This window comes from Tursiops truncatus, chromosome 10, assembly GCF_011762595.2.
Source record: "Tursiops truncatus isolate mTurTru1 chromosome 10, mTurTru1.mat.Y, whole genome shotgun sequence".
NCBI classification, from domain to species: Eukaryota; Metazoa; Chordata; class Mammalia; order Artiodactyla; family Delphinidae; genus Tursiops; species Tursiops truncatus.
The window spans coordinates 75,913,915-75,926,148 of NC_047043.1; the positions used below are offsets into that span (position 1 = coordinate 75,913,915).

General features: G+C 41.8%; 1 protein-coding gene across 8 annotated transcripts in view; it reads right to left on the reverse strand.

The window, feature by feature from the left end:
• CADPS (calcium dependent secretion activator) overlaps positions 1-12,234 on the reverse strand; it is a 480,039-nt gene that overhangs the window by 242,735 nt on the left and 225,070 nt on the right. For all 8 annotated transcript variants that reach the window (XM_073811329.1, XM_033865233.2, XM_033865230.2 and 5 more), the window contains exons 5-6: positions 7,365-7,598; positions 2,304-2,425 (exon numbers count right to left, since the gene is read on the reverse strand). In XM_073811329.1, coding sequence (XP_073667430.1) covers positions 2,304-2,425; positions 7,365-7,598 — 356 coding nt within the window. The remainder of the gene's footprint in view (positions 1-2,303; positions 2,426-7,364; positions 7,599-12,234) is intronic.

A 12,234-nucleotide genomic window follows, 5' to 3' on the forward strand; every position in this document is an offset into this window, starting at 1 on the left:
TCATACTCTGGGTATATCTCTTTGAGATACTCTAGAAATGGCAAATACAGGGCACATGTATGTCTTCCTGTATGAGTCGATCATGCATCATTTTCCTCTGAATACAGACTTCGCTTCAGAACACTTCTCAACACAGCACTTTGGATAGCCACTACAGACTGATTTGACTTGACGTGAGTTATGAAAGTTGCGTTCTTACTGTATTAAAACACAAACAAGCCCTCTGAGGGGTTTTGGTAATACCCCCTCACTGACTGAAGAGGAATAAAAAAATTATACTTCTTCAGTGTGAGATGTATTCATATGGACATAATGCATGTGGATGGATATGAGTAAGTGTATATGTGAAATATAGGCATATCAAGTAGTTCGACCAAAGCATTCCATATTTATTTCTAATCTGAAACTGTTTTAAACATTCATACGCACATGAAAATCAGCTTCATCACTTACTCTGGTAACTGAAACCTTTAAACCCAATAAACTAAATTACATTTTGAGTTACAATAGCCTAAATGAAGCAACAGCCTGTTAGAATAATCAGAGCTTTCTCCTTCCTTCTCTAACATATGATACCATATTGGGCTCAACAACTTAAAAGGTTAGTGTAAACACCAGAGAGGTTTTTATTCCCCCTAAGTGACACATTTTTCAAAGGCACATATAAATAATGCAACAGCATAATAGCATTGATTATGATCGGGCTGTGGTGACAGTTGGGGGAAAAACTGGGATTTTTATCAATGGTGGTAAAAAAGAAGTTGCATTCATTTTCAGATTGAAACTCAGTTTACAAAAAGGGAGGAAGGATGGTGTGCAACAAGTTGCTTTGGTTTCCATTTCCTCCTCCACACACTTGTTAATCGCACCCAGATCTGAGCATCTGAGGCCTTTGCCTATTCATGCAAAGCACCACTTGAAGGCACACAATGCCCTCAGATTTTTCTCTAGTCAGGGAAACATTCAGTGCTTTCTTTGAACTATTTTGTTTGAACATCCTGGTACGGTATTCCTGTTCTGCCAAACATCTCCTAGTGCTTTGAGGGAGGAGAGGCAGTGAGCTGCCGTCATGGGTTATCCTTTTTATGACTTTCTTCTGAATTAACAACAATAAAAAAAGATGCTCATTAGCCTTGGCCGGCTTAATTGAGATAGAAAAGAAAAGGAGAGAGGCAGCGGGGAGGGAGGAAAGAGAGTGGCGATCTCTCAAGAATTTTGCAGCCTGAGAGTCTATTGACTCTCATCATCATCGCTCCTGGGAACCAATGCAATAGAATACTAACTGGTCTCCTGCATCGACTCTGGCCTTCTCCACTGCAGGCAGAGTAATCTTCTCAGAACACATATCTAATCATACATGGCCATCCTTCCTCTCCGGGGCCTAGCAAGGTCCTTCATGGTGTAGCCCCTTCCTGCCTCACTGGCAGCTTATGGCATACCTCGTTCTCTGGACTCCAGCCCCACTGGCCTTCTTTCAATGCCTCCTTGCCACAGGGTCTCTGCTGACCACAGGGCCTCTGCACAAGCTGACTCTGCCTGGAATGTTCTTTCTACTCCCAACCCCTTTGGCTCAACTTTTAAATATTAGACCAAATGTCTTATAACTCCTCAAGAAGGCCTGCTCCTACTCTGTCTCCACAAACTGGCTCAGGTCCCCCTGCTGTCTCCTCACAAAGCACTCTTTCTTTCTCAGCATTCATATCTATTTGTAACTATAAATTTGTGCAATTATGTTTCTGCTCCCCCACTCAACTATAAGCTCTGTAGGGCAACAACAGGGACTATCTTCCTTTCCGCTGTTCAACAGCACCCTGTACACAGGCACAGTGAGCATTTGACAAATATGTGTTGACCGAACAAATTAATAGATTGTGCCTAATGTAACATACTGCTTTGCTGATACAGTCATAACTGTGGCACAGAGAAAGATTTTGAAAAAAAACTGTACATACCATAAACCAAATATTATTTGGTAAACATAATGAAAACAGATTTCTATCAAAGTCTCCCACACATCCTATTGAAGCCTGCAGGTTGTGACTAAACTCTCTAAGGTGATACATAGAGCCTCCAGAAAGGAGGCTGTGTCTTAAATTTCCTTCTGGTCTCCTCTCTGAAGGAGTTGGAAACCTTATTAAGGCTGCCAAATAAAAATGTAGTCAAGTCATTTTGTTTGGAAAATAAACAAGGTGTATGTCTCATATAACCTTCTGGGGAAACCAAACCTTTAATCTGCAGTTGGCCAAAATGGTGCCAATGAGAAGAATCTTCTGGAAGACGAACCACGGAGAAACATAACTTACGTTGGTTTTGAAGCCTCGGCCTGGTCGGTCTGTAGTTTCTCTCCTCCTTCCACCTCCATCGTGCAATATACAATGCGATTTGGAGCTAAAGATTTGAGGCCTTGGACTTCCATGATCACCACCTGGAAACAGAGTCACACACAGCAGAGGTTATTGACAAAGTCTATGGGCAGCATCACCCGGGGAAAATATATACATAACAAGTTACAAAAATCCCAACTGGTATCTGATGGTTTCTTTCAGGTTTCTACCAGCCAGGCTGGGACAAGTCCAGCATGAAGATACAATTCTTCATAGTGTATCTCATTGCCTTGCAGATGGAAAGACAAAGTTCACTAACTCAAATGCTCATAGGAGCTAGAAAGGTTATATGAAACGGGCTACTCTTTTCTGTGTTAAACACATAGGATGGGGACTTCCCTGGTGGCACAGGGCTTAAGAATCCACCTGCCAATGCAGGGGACACGGGTTCGAGCCCTGGTCCGGGAAGATCCCACATGCCGCGGAGCAACTAAGCCTGTGCACCACAACTACCGAGCCTGTGCTCTAGAGCCCATGAGCCACAACTACTGAGCCCGTGTGCCACAACTATGAAGCCTGCGCGCCTAGAGCCCATGCTCTGCAACAAGAGAAGCCACTGCAAGGAGAAGCCTGCGCGCCCACAACGAAGAGTAGCCCCCGTTCACCGCAACTAGAGAAAGCCCGTGCGCAGCAACGAAGACCCAACACAGCCAAAAATAAATAAATAAATAAATAAAAATTAAAAACACACACACACACATAAGATGATTTTTCATTTCCACAAGAAATAGACTCTCCTATTTAAAAAATATATATAGTCTAGCTTTTAACTCAGAACGTGATGGACACATAGGCCAAGGAATTTACTTTCCTCTTTACAATAAAATAAGTGATAACACAACTGCTAAGATAAAGGGCAAGTACCATTTAGCATGAGAGTCAGAGATACAACAGGGAGTAGTGGGGACTGTGGCAAACGGGAGCACTCCATTTAAAGGGAGCAGTTGCTACTCAGTTGCAGCCCACTGTTGCCTTGTTTTACCCCAGTCCAGAGTTGCCAAAGACTCCAATTTCTCTTACTGAGAAATGGAAATATGAATCAGAATCAAAGTCAGAAATCTGATTTTGAAATTTTGACAATAATTTTAAAGGGGAGAAATAAAATACACAAACTCTGTGCAGGCCAACATTGTTGGGTCAAAAAAAAAAAAAAAAAAAGCCTGCAGTTGCATACTCTCTGTCTAGACTGAGGGAAAAGGCTGGGGTTTTGATGGAACAAGTTATATCATTTATAATTCCTGGCATTTCCCACCACTACCCTCAAACTCCATTCAATCACCTGCTATTTTCATATTTAGTGGTAGGTGCTGCTCATCAGAGAGAAGGGAGAAGAGAGGAGAGGAGGGGACAGAGGGGAGGAGAGGAGAGAGACAATGATTTAAAAATCGGAAACAAATGACTCACAATCAGAGATCTCTAAAGACCAAGGTATATTAAAAAAAAAATTACTGGATTGTACTCCAAAAGAGGTAATGGCGTTACACAAGAAGGATGTGGGTGTGCAAAAAATGTACGCTTTTTAATGGGCTTGATGCAAGGAAGTACAACAGGGCTGGCATTGAATCAGGATTCACAGGTCAGTTTTGCTGCTGAATAGCCCAGGGGTTCTCAAACTTAGTGTGAATCAGAATCGCCTGGAGCGCTGGTTAAACCAGACACGGCTGGACTTCACCTCCCGAGTTGCTGACAAGGAGATCTGGGGTGGAGTCCAAGACTTTTCATTTTCTTTCTTTTTTTAAAAAATTGTGTTGGAGTATAGTTGATTTACAATGTTGTACTAGTTTCAGGTGTACAGCAAAGTGATTCAGTTGTATATATACATATATTCATTCTTTTCCAGATTCTTTTCTCATATAGGTTATCCCAGGATATTGAGTAGAGTTCCCTGTGCTATACAGTAGGTCCTTGTTGGTTATCTATGTTCTATATAGTAGTGTGTGTATGTAAGACTTTTCATTTCTAACCATTTCCCTGATGCTGCTGATCCAGGAGCCAGGGTACTACTCATGTGATGTTGGGCAGATCTTGACCTGGAAGTCACTGTACTTTTCTTTCAAATCTCCTGAGCCTCAGTTTCCTCATCTGTATAGTGGGGATAACGATACGTCTTCTCTCTCTCTCCATGGCCGTTGTGTGAGGATCATATGAGATGATGTATGTAATTGAAATTTTTACACTGGGTGGAAAGAACCATCAAATGAAAAGAAATGAGAGGCACTGGAGAAAGAAGACAATTTTTAGAATTTTAAAGATGCGTTCAAATCCCGAATCTGCATTTTCACTAGCTGTGTAATCATTTGCTAGGTTCTTAACCACTCCAAGGCTTTGTTTCCACATCTGCAAATGCCTTGAAAGACTGTTGTGAGGATTCACTGAGTGAATGATGGTGAAGGATTCTACAAATACCTATTAGTTTTCATCAGAGCACTCCACCCACCCAGGGCCATGTCACTTGTAATCCTGGACCTCAGTTCTCTTACTCCAGGTAACTATTCTCTGCTGTCCCTTCTAGCCATGCAATTCTATAATTACATAAAATAAGTCTTGTACCAACCTGCAAATTCAAACTAGTCTGCCCTGATGCTGTGACAGGCCTCTCTCTCTCTCTTTTTACCCCCCTAACTGTGTCTGCCAAAACACATTCACAAATAGATACTCAATGCTTTTTGCTGGCTGGTTTAGTATGATGTGCAATTTAGTGTTCTAATTAAACAGTATTTGGGAACCCTAGAGCGTTTCATTCGGTACTTGTACTTCCAAGTTACAGCCTGTTTGAATCATGTACGTCTGGCAGTATGGTTGGGGACTCACCCACATCTATATTTTAGATAATCAGCTGTGTAATATTGAGTACTGACGAAGAATTAGAAAATTGCAGATTTAAAAGCTCCATGAATATCAATAAATCACTTCCACCCCCCACCTTTCAGGAGGAAGACAAGAGGCAGTAGGAAATAAATTGCCACCTTTAATTGGCAGTAATCAAATCCAAAGACACCTAAGAAAAAGCATTCAGTATCTCAGGTGGCGGTATTAAAAAAAAAAAAGAAAGGAAGTTTGTGTGAAATTACACTGATGAGTTTTTCACACACCAAGTGCTCTATATTTAATGGAATACTGCCTCTTCCACCTGCAAAATACATGTTGAAAACCCTGTAATGTGACTATCTCAATCTGAACTGAGCACAGTAAAACAAATTACCTGCAGTTAATTCACAGCAAGCCTTAATGATGTTCTCAAATATTAATTTAGTCTTACAAATTTTAATTAAATCTATAGAAATCGGATCTATTCTCTTGGTTTCCCTAAATGTTGGATTATCATAAAATCCTTTTGGGGTTGAGCTTTCATATGCTACGAATGGTTCTCAAACTTTGGAGTGTAAGAAGTACCTGGGCAGCTCATTAAAATGCACATTCCAGGGCTATACTCTGCCTAGAGCTCTTATTCCTGACAATTTTATTGAGGCATATTTTACATATCATATAATTCACACATTTCAAGTGTACAATACAGTGATTTAGGGACTTCCCTGGTGGCACAGTGGTGAACACTCCACGCTCCCAATGCAGGGGGACTGGGTTCGACCCCTGATTGAGGAACTAGATCCTACATGCATGCCACAACTAAGAGTTCGCATGCTACAACTAAGGAGGCCACGTGCCACAACTAAGGAGCTAGCGAGCTGCAACTAAGTGGCCCATGTGCTGCAACTAGGGAGCCTGCAAGCCACACCTAAGGAGACCGCCTGCCGCAACTAAGACCTGGTGCAACCAAATAAATAAATAAATATTAAAAATAAATAAATAAATTTACTAGGTTGTAGAAATCATCATCATAAATCAGTTTCAGAACAGTTTTATCTCCCCCAATAAGGTCCCTTATGTCCGTTTCTACCTCCTGCCCCAGGCAACACTAACCTACTTTCTGTTTCTGGATATTTACCTTTTCTGGACATTTTATATCAATGGAATCAAACAATATGTGGCCTCTTGCGTCTGGCTTCTTTCACTAAGCATAATGTTTTGGAGGTTCATCTAAATCAAAGCATGTATCAGTAGCTTGTTCCTTTTAATTGGTGAAGCGTATTCTATCATACGGATGAACCACATTTTGCCCTTTCACCAGCTGATAGACATTTAGGTTGTTTCCATTTTGGGCTATATGAATAATGCTGCTATAAACATTTGTAAGCAAGTCTTTGTGGTGACGTGTTTTCATCTCTCTTGGGTAGATATCTAAGAGTGGAACTGCTGGATCACATGGTAATTTTATATTTAGCTTTTTGAGAAACCACCAAACTGTTTTCTAAAGTGACCACACCATTTTATATTCTCATCCTCTAGAGCTCTGGGTCAACAGTTCTGGGTGGCACAGGAAATGTGCATACTGAACCAGTTTTCAATAATTCTGACGTAGGTAGATCAGATCTACTCCTTAGATTATACGTATGATAAACAAACATGTGAGTAAAAGTTACAGAGAAATATTGACATGTTGAGCCTTCTGCCACAGTTCTGGCCAAAATGGGTTCTTTCTTGGGGTGATGAGACAAACTAAAAGAGTCTCCACTGCAACAAGGGACTCTCTAATGGGGCAGCCAGAGGGAGAGAGAATGGAAGAGAAAATTGACAACCCACCATGAAATGATACTAGATTGCTTTTTTTGTAACACAGGTTGCCAAAATGTTAAACTCTCTAAATTGCACAAGGTATTTACAAAACCCTTAAGGGCTGCTTTAAGTTGGGGAAAGTAACCCAACATTAAATTTAGTAAGTGGTTCTTAGGACTACATTTCCTAAGGAAAAAGTATGGTCTCCTGGAGATGGGAAATTACTTGCCGATTAGCTGAGCTATGCTTAGTAAGCTGTTATTTTAATAACTGCTCCTGGGGTGCAAGGAGGAAAACAAGCTGATTGTGAGGCATCTCATCACCCATGTCCTGCCTGCGAAACTTTCAACGGTCTAGGGCTTTTACCTCCAGGGAGAAAGATAACACGACGTCTGACTTGGAGAGCTGGTTTTCACTCTCCTCACCCATGTCGATGATGGAAGCGTTGTGGCTGCGTTTGAGTTTCTGAAGCTTGAACTCGCCGCCTTTGGAAACTGGCATGCTCTCCAAATTAGCCATGAGCAGGTTGACGGATGACTTCAGCTCTTCAATGTACATGTTTTCCATTTCTTTGGATACAAACTTGGGAAATTTGCGTTCCTTGTAAAGAAAGAGAAAGGAATGAGCAGAGGAGTAAACACAGTCCAGACCTCTGCTGACATCTACCACTAGTGACATTTGCCCAGATATTGTGGCATCGTGCTAGAAAAATGGTTCAGCTGGGTTGAGTAGACAGCTGCCTGCCTTCTAGTTATTTATAATCTCTAACAGGTAAGAAACACATACATAAACATATAGTAAGTAAGAGGCAAATATTTTATTATAGTTCTATTCCCCCCACCCAAGTTTTCTCCAGCAAATGTGATCTACGGAAAGAAAAATGGGGTGATGTTCTTCAAATCCGGTCTCAATTCAAACAGTTTTTCTTTTCAGCAAAATGCAGCCAGTTGTTTTTAAGCTGAGGAGACAGAAAAGCACCCTATTTCTGGATATCTATAGAGATTTTTTCACATGAATAATTCAAAAGGAGCTCATTTGAGATGTTTCAACACAGCCTGTGGCTATTTCTAAGAAGAATAGTTAACTGTTTTGAAGAAAAATTGAAAAAAAATTAAACAAGTGATGAAAAACATGATTAAAATTCCTTAGAAGAGAAGATAAAGCAATTCAGTATCAGAACTGAACTCTATATTTTTTCATTCCTTAAGAGTTCAGTTGTAATGGCAACATGCTTTAGCCAGCTTCATACCTCTGAGTTGTCCAGGTGCCTCAGATGAATAGAGTTTGGATCAATCACCTTCTCAAAGAATCATTTCCCACTTCAAACATGAATGTGCTCTCTGCAGCCCAGCTCCATAAATGAGCAGGTGAGTGGCAAATCAAATCAGTTTGACTTTTTTTTTTTTTTTGCAAGTGACAGAAAAATCCACTTGAACTGGCTTAAACAATGAAGGAATGTATAGGTTTGAAAATGTCCTAGGGTAGAACCAGCTTCAGACAAGACTGGAATTAGGAGTCAGATAATATCATTATAACTGAGTTTTTCCTCCAAAACTTGGTTTGGGTTCTTCTGGGCTGGCTTCATGCTCAGTCTGGCTCCTTCTAATGTGACAAAAAGATTGCTAAAGATCTGTACCTCACAACACCACATCACACTATCTAAAGGAAGAGCGAACATCTCCTCCTGTAATGCTCACAGAAGATGGAGGATCTTTTATCTCAGAATCCTCACCTGAAGTCTGACTTATGTGCATACCCTGAACCAGTTTCCATGGCCAGTGATGTCATGTTGAATCGCTTAGGCCTGCGTTATTTCCTCTGTCCCTGTGGCTCAGGGTAGAACTCCACCTGGGTCCCACGGAACATGAATTGGTTTGCCAATTCTGGGTGGCAGAAAAATAAGATGTCTAATATGTGGGCACCTGACTTAAAGTCATCCAGCTAATTCTACTAAGTGGCCAGCAATCAACTGGATTTAATCACTCAAGCAATTGAAGTGAGAGATGTTGAGATTGCGATCAGTGGTGAAACTGCAACAGTAAGATCATAAAGATAGACTCTTGGGTGGTTGCCATATTGTCCATGTTGGACCAAGTGGAAGCACCGTAAGAACTTGACAAAGAGCGAGAAAGAGATGGGGAGATAGAGGAGGGAGAGAGACTGTGAGAGAGAGGAAGGAAGGAGGGAGGGAGGAGGGAAGGAAGAGAAGAGGAGAGAGGAGGGTATTTAGAGTCACAGAAAGGAGCTTTGACTTTTATTGGTTTTCTAATTCTAAGAAAGCCAAGTTATTCCTCTTGCAGTTTAGATGCCTGAGATTCTCTTATTTTCCTTTCAATACTCAAGACTCGTATCTTCGAAACTTTTGCACAGTGGGCTGGCGTTTTATCATTCTTGGGCTCAATCAGAGGACAAATGTGAGCCTCAAAAACGTGGGTATCCTTTATGACAAAGGCCCTGGGCTGCTGGGCCATCATCACTTAGAAAATATTTACTGCCACCCAAACTCTGCCTGGCACAGTGTTAGGCGTGGGGAGATCATGATGAAAGGATGCGAACTGTCCTGGAGCTTTACAGCTAGCAGAGAGAAAGATCTTTAAGGAAAGATCTTTAAGGAAAGATCTTTAAAAGATCTTTAAAGATCTTCAAGGTAGATGGTTGATGGAAGTAGATGAGAAGTGATCTCTTCCTGAGAGAATCAGGGGTAGCCTTCCAGAGGAGGTGACCCTTAGGCTGAGAGTCTGATGGATGAGGAAGCGTTTGACACCGGGTTGAGTTGGCTGAGACAGGGCCACTTTTATTTGCTCTTTTCTGAGAAATATGTAATAGGCAACCATGAATCCAAGAAGGTCTATATAACTGAACGTGATCACAAAATACTTCCCCCTCTTCTTTTGAACATGGTCATTCTAACGAGTGAAGAGAAGAATGAGGTAAGTTAATTGATGTTAAAGGCTGCCAAGCAGCACAGGTTACATACTAACAGCCTGAAGGCTGGGACACTGATCTATCTCTTTCCTCCTGGTACTGGGGCCCAAACCTTCTAACTATATGGGATATTGGAGGAGCTGGGTAAGTGTACCTTTGATTTTACTGGCAGCTGCTGGCCCTGCAGTTGCCATGGAGATGGAGAGAAAAACCATTGTGTCTGTGAAGTGGGTTCTCTCCTGCCAATCAGCCTTACTATCAAGTGCAGTCCCTTCATCACACCCATCTTTGGGACTCACTCAAGGCCTTTTAACTCCACAGTCTTGAAATTTTGGAAGAAGACCCAGTGATTACAGATACCACAACTCTGGCCCAGAGCTGGCATCCACCAAACTTTCTGCAGGAGAATATTGGAAAAATCCAAAGAATGACCACTCCTCCCAGAACTTGGACAGTTCCTAATGACATCATAAAAAGATGCTTATAAAACTGAAGTCTGGGGACTTCCCTGGTGGTGCAGGGCTTAAGAATCCATCTGCCAATGCACGGGACATGGGTTCAATCCCTGGTCCAGGAAGATCCCTCATACTGTGGAGCAACTAAGCCCGTGCGCCACAACTACTGAGCCTGTGCTCTAGAGCCCGAGAGCCACAACTACAGAAGCCCGCGCGCCTAGAGCCCGTGCTCCGCAAAAAGAGGAGCCACCGCAGTGAGAAGCCCACGCACCGCAACAAAGAGTAGCCCCCGCTCGCCTCAACTAGAGAAAGCCCGCGCACAGCAATGAAGACAAAAAAAAAAAAAAAAAAAAATACATATATATATATATATATATATATATATATATATAAATAAAATAAATAAATAATAAATTTAAAAAAACCCCACTGAAGTCTGCAAGGGAAAACAAGGCCATTTTTCTACTCTGAGTACTTAAGCCTTGAGAAGGAATAGCATTCTGTCAATCTAGGCTGACTTTCTAAAGGGGTTTTCAATGGCAGTCCCACTATAAACACATTTCAAAAGCAGCCTCACAGACATTAGAAGGCATTTTGGGCACAGGTATTATATTAGTAGTTTCCTGGATTGGTCCTTTTACTCAAAGCTGTCCTTCAGTGGCTTAGTTTTACTTCCTCAGCTTCTTTGATTTAGGTGGACTTCCTTTTCCTTGAATGAACGCCCTTGGCATTTAGATTTTTCTTTGAACTCAGATTCCTCTGGGTTCTTAGCTGCCTTACAAAGGCCAGAGTCAGGGAGATGCTCCCTACACACATTCTTGCAGGCCAAAAATTGAACTAAATTTCTACCATGTGCTTGGACACAGGGTAGATGCCGGGTACAACAACGTTCATTTGTAAGCTGGGGGTGCTATCATTCTCTGGTAGGAGAGGATTCCACTTTTATCTGATTGTTGGCAATGTATGGAGCAGAACTTTTCCATCAGGGAAATATGTGGATGTCACTTCTCACCTAGGCACATCATTAATACCTGCAATGGGACCGTGGTATGAGATGGTCATTTTGCTTCTGCAGAGAATGCGGTTTAAATGGCAACTCCCCACTGAAATGACAGCTTGAAAAAACAATGGTGTTTCACTCCCAGACCTCTACCTCTATTTTAAAAGCTGTAGTATTTGTCTTATATAATCAGCTCAAGAATTTTGGAATTTTACCCAAAACGTGGCCAAAAGGACTGGCAAATATCACAGCAGCACTAATGCCACAAGCTGCCTGTTTAAGCTCCAATGTCAACTTCTAATCACACAATTTAAATAACTTAGGCTTAACTCCTGGGTGAAATTTGGGGACTCTTTAACGTCAACATGAGAGGATTTGGGAAAATGTTTGAGCAGGGATTAAGAAGTCTTTTCTACCACATTTAAAAAATGCATTCAGATGTCTTCATGGATCTTTAAGGCAGCGTATCTGATGTTCACAGTGAGGGCTCACACAGCCGTCTCTGATGATTCGTTCGTTGGAGGTTGGTGTGACCGAACTGATAGATTACAGGGTAGGGTTGCGGGTAGAGGAAAGCCACCTTGCACTTGCCTCCCTTCTCTCCCAGGAAGAAAAGACAAACATTTGCCTTCTGTAAGCATGTGAGGATAAGAATGCTGCTGGCGGAACCACCTAGGTCTCCACCACCTCTTTCCCAGATGCCAAGGAAATCAAAGTGGAAGGGATTCAGAATTCCAGGAGCCCATTCTGCCTGCTGCTTTTGCTTCCTTTGGGCTTCTGGATAAACTGAAGGGAAGGCACAGCAAATTTTCGTGCAAGAGAGAAAGCAGTTTCCTGGAGGGGCAACCGTCAGGGA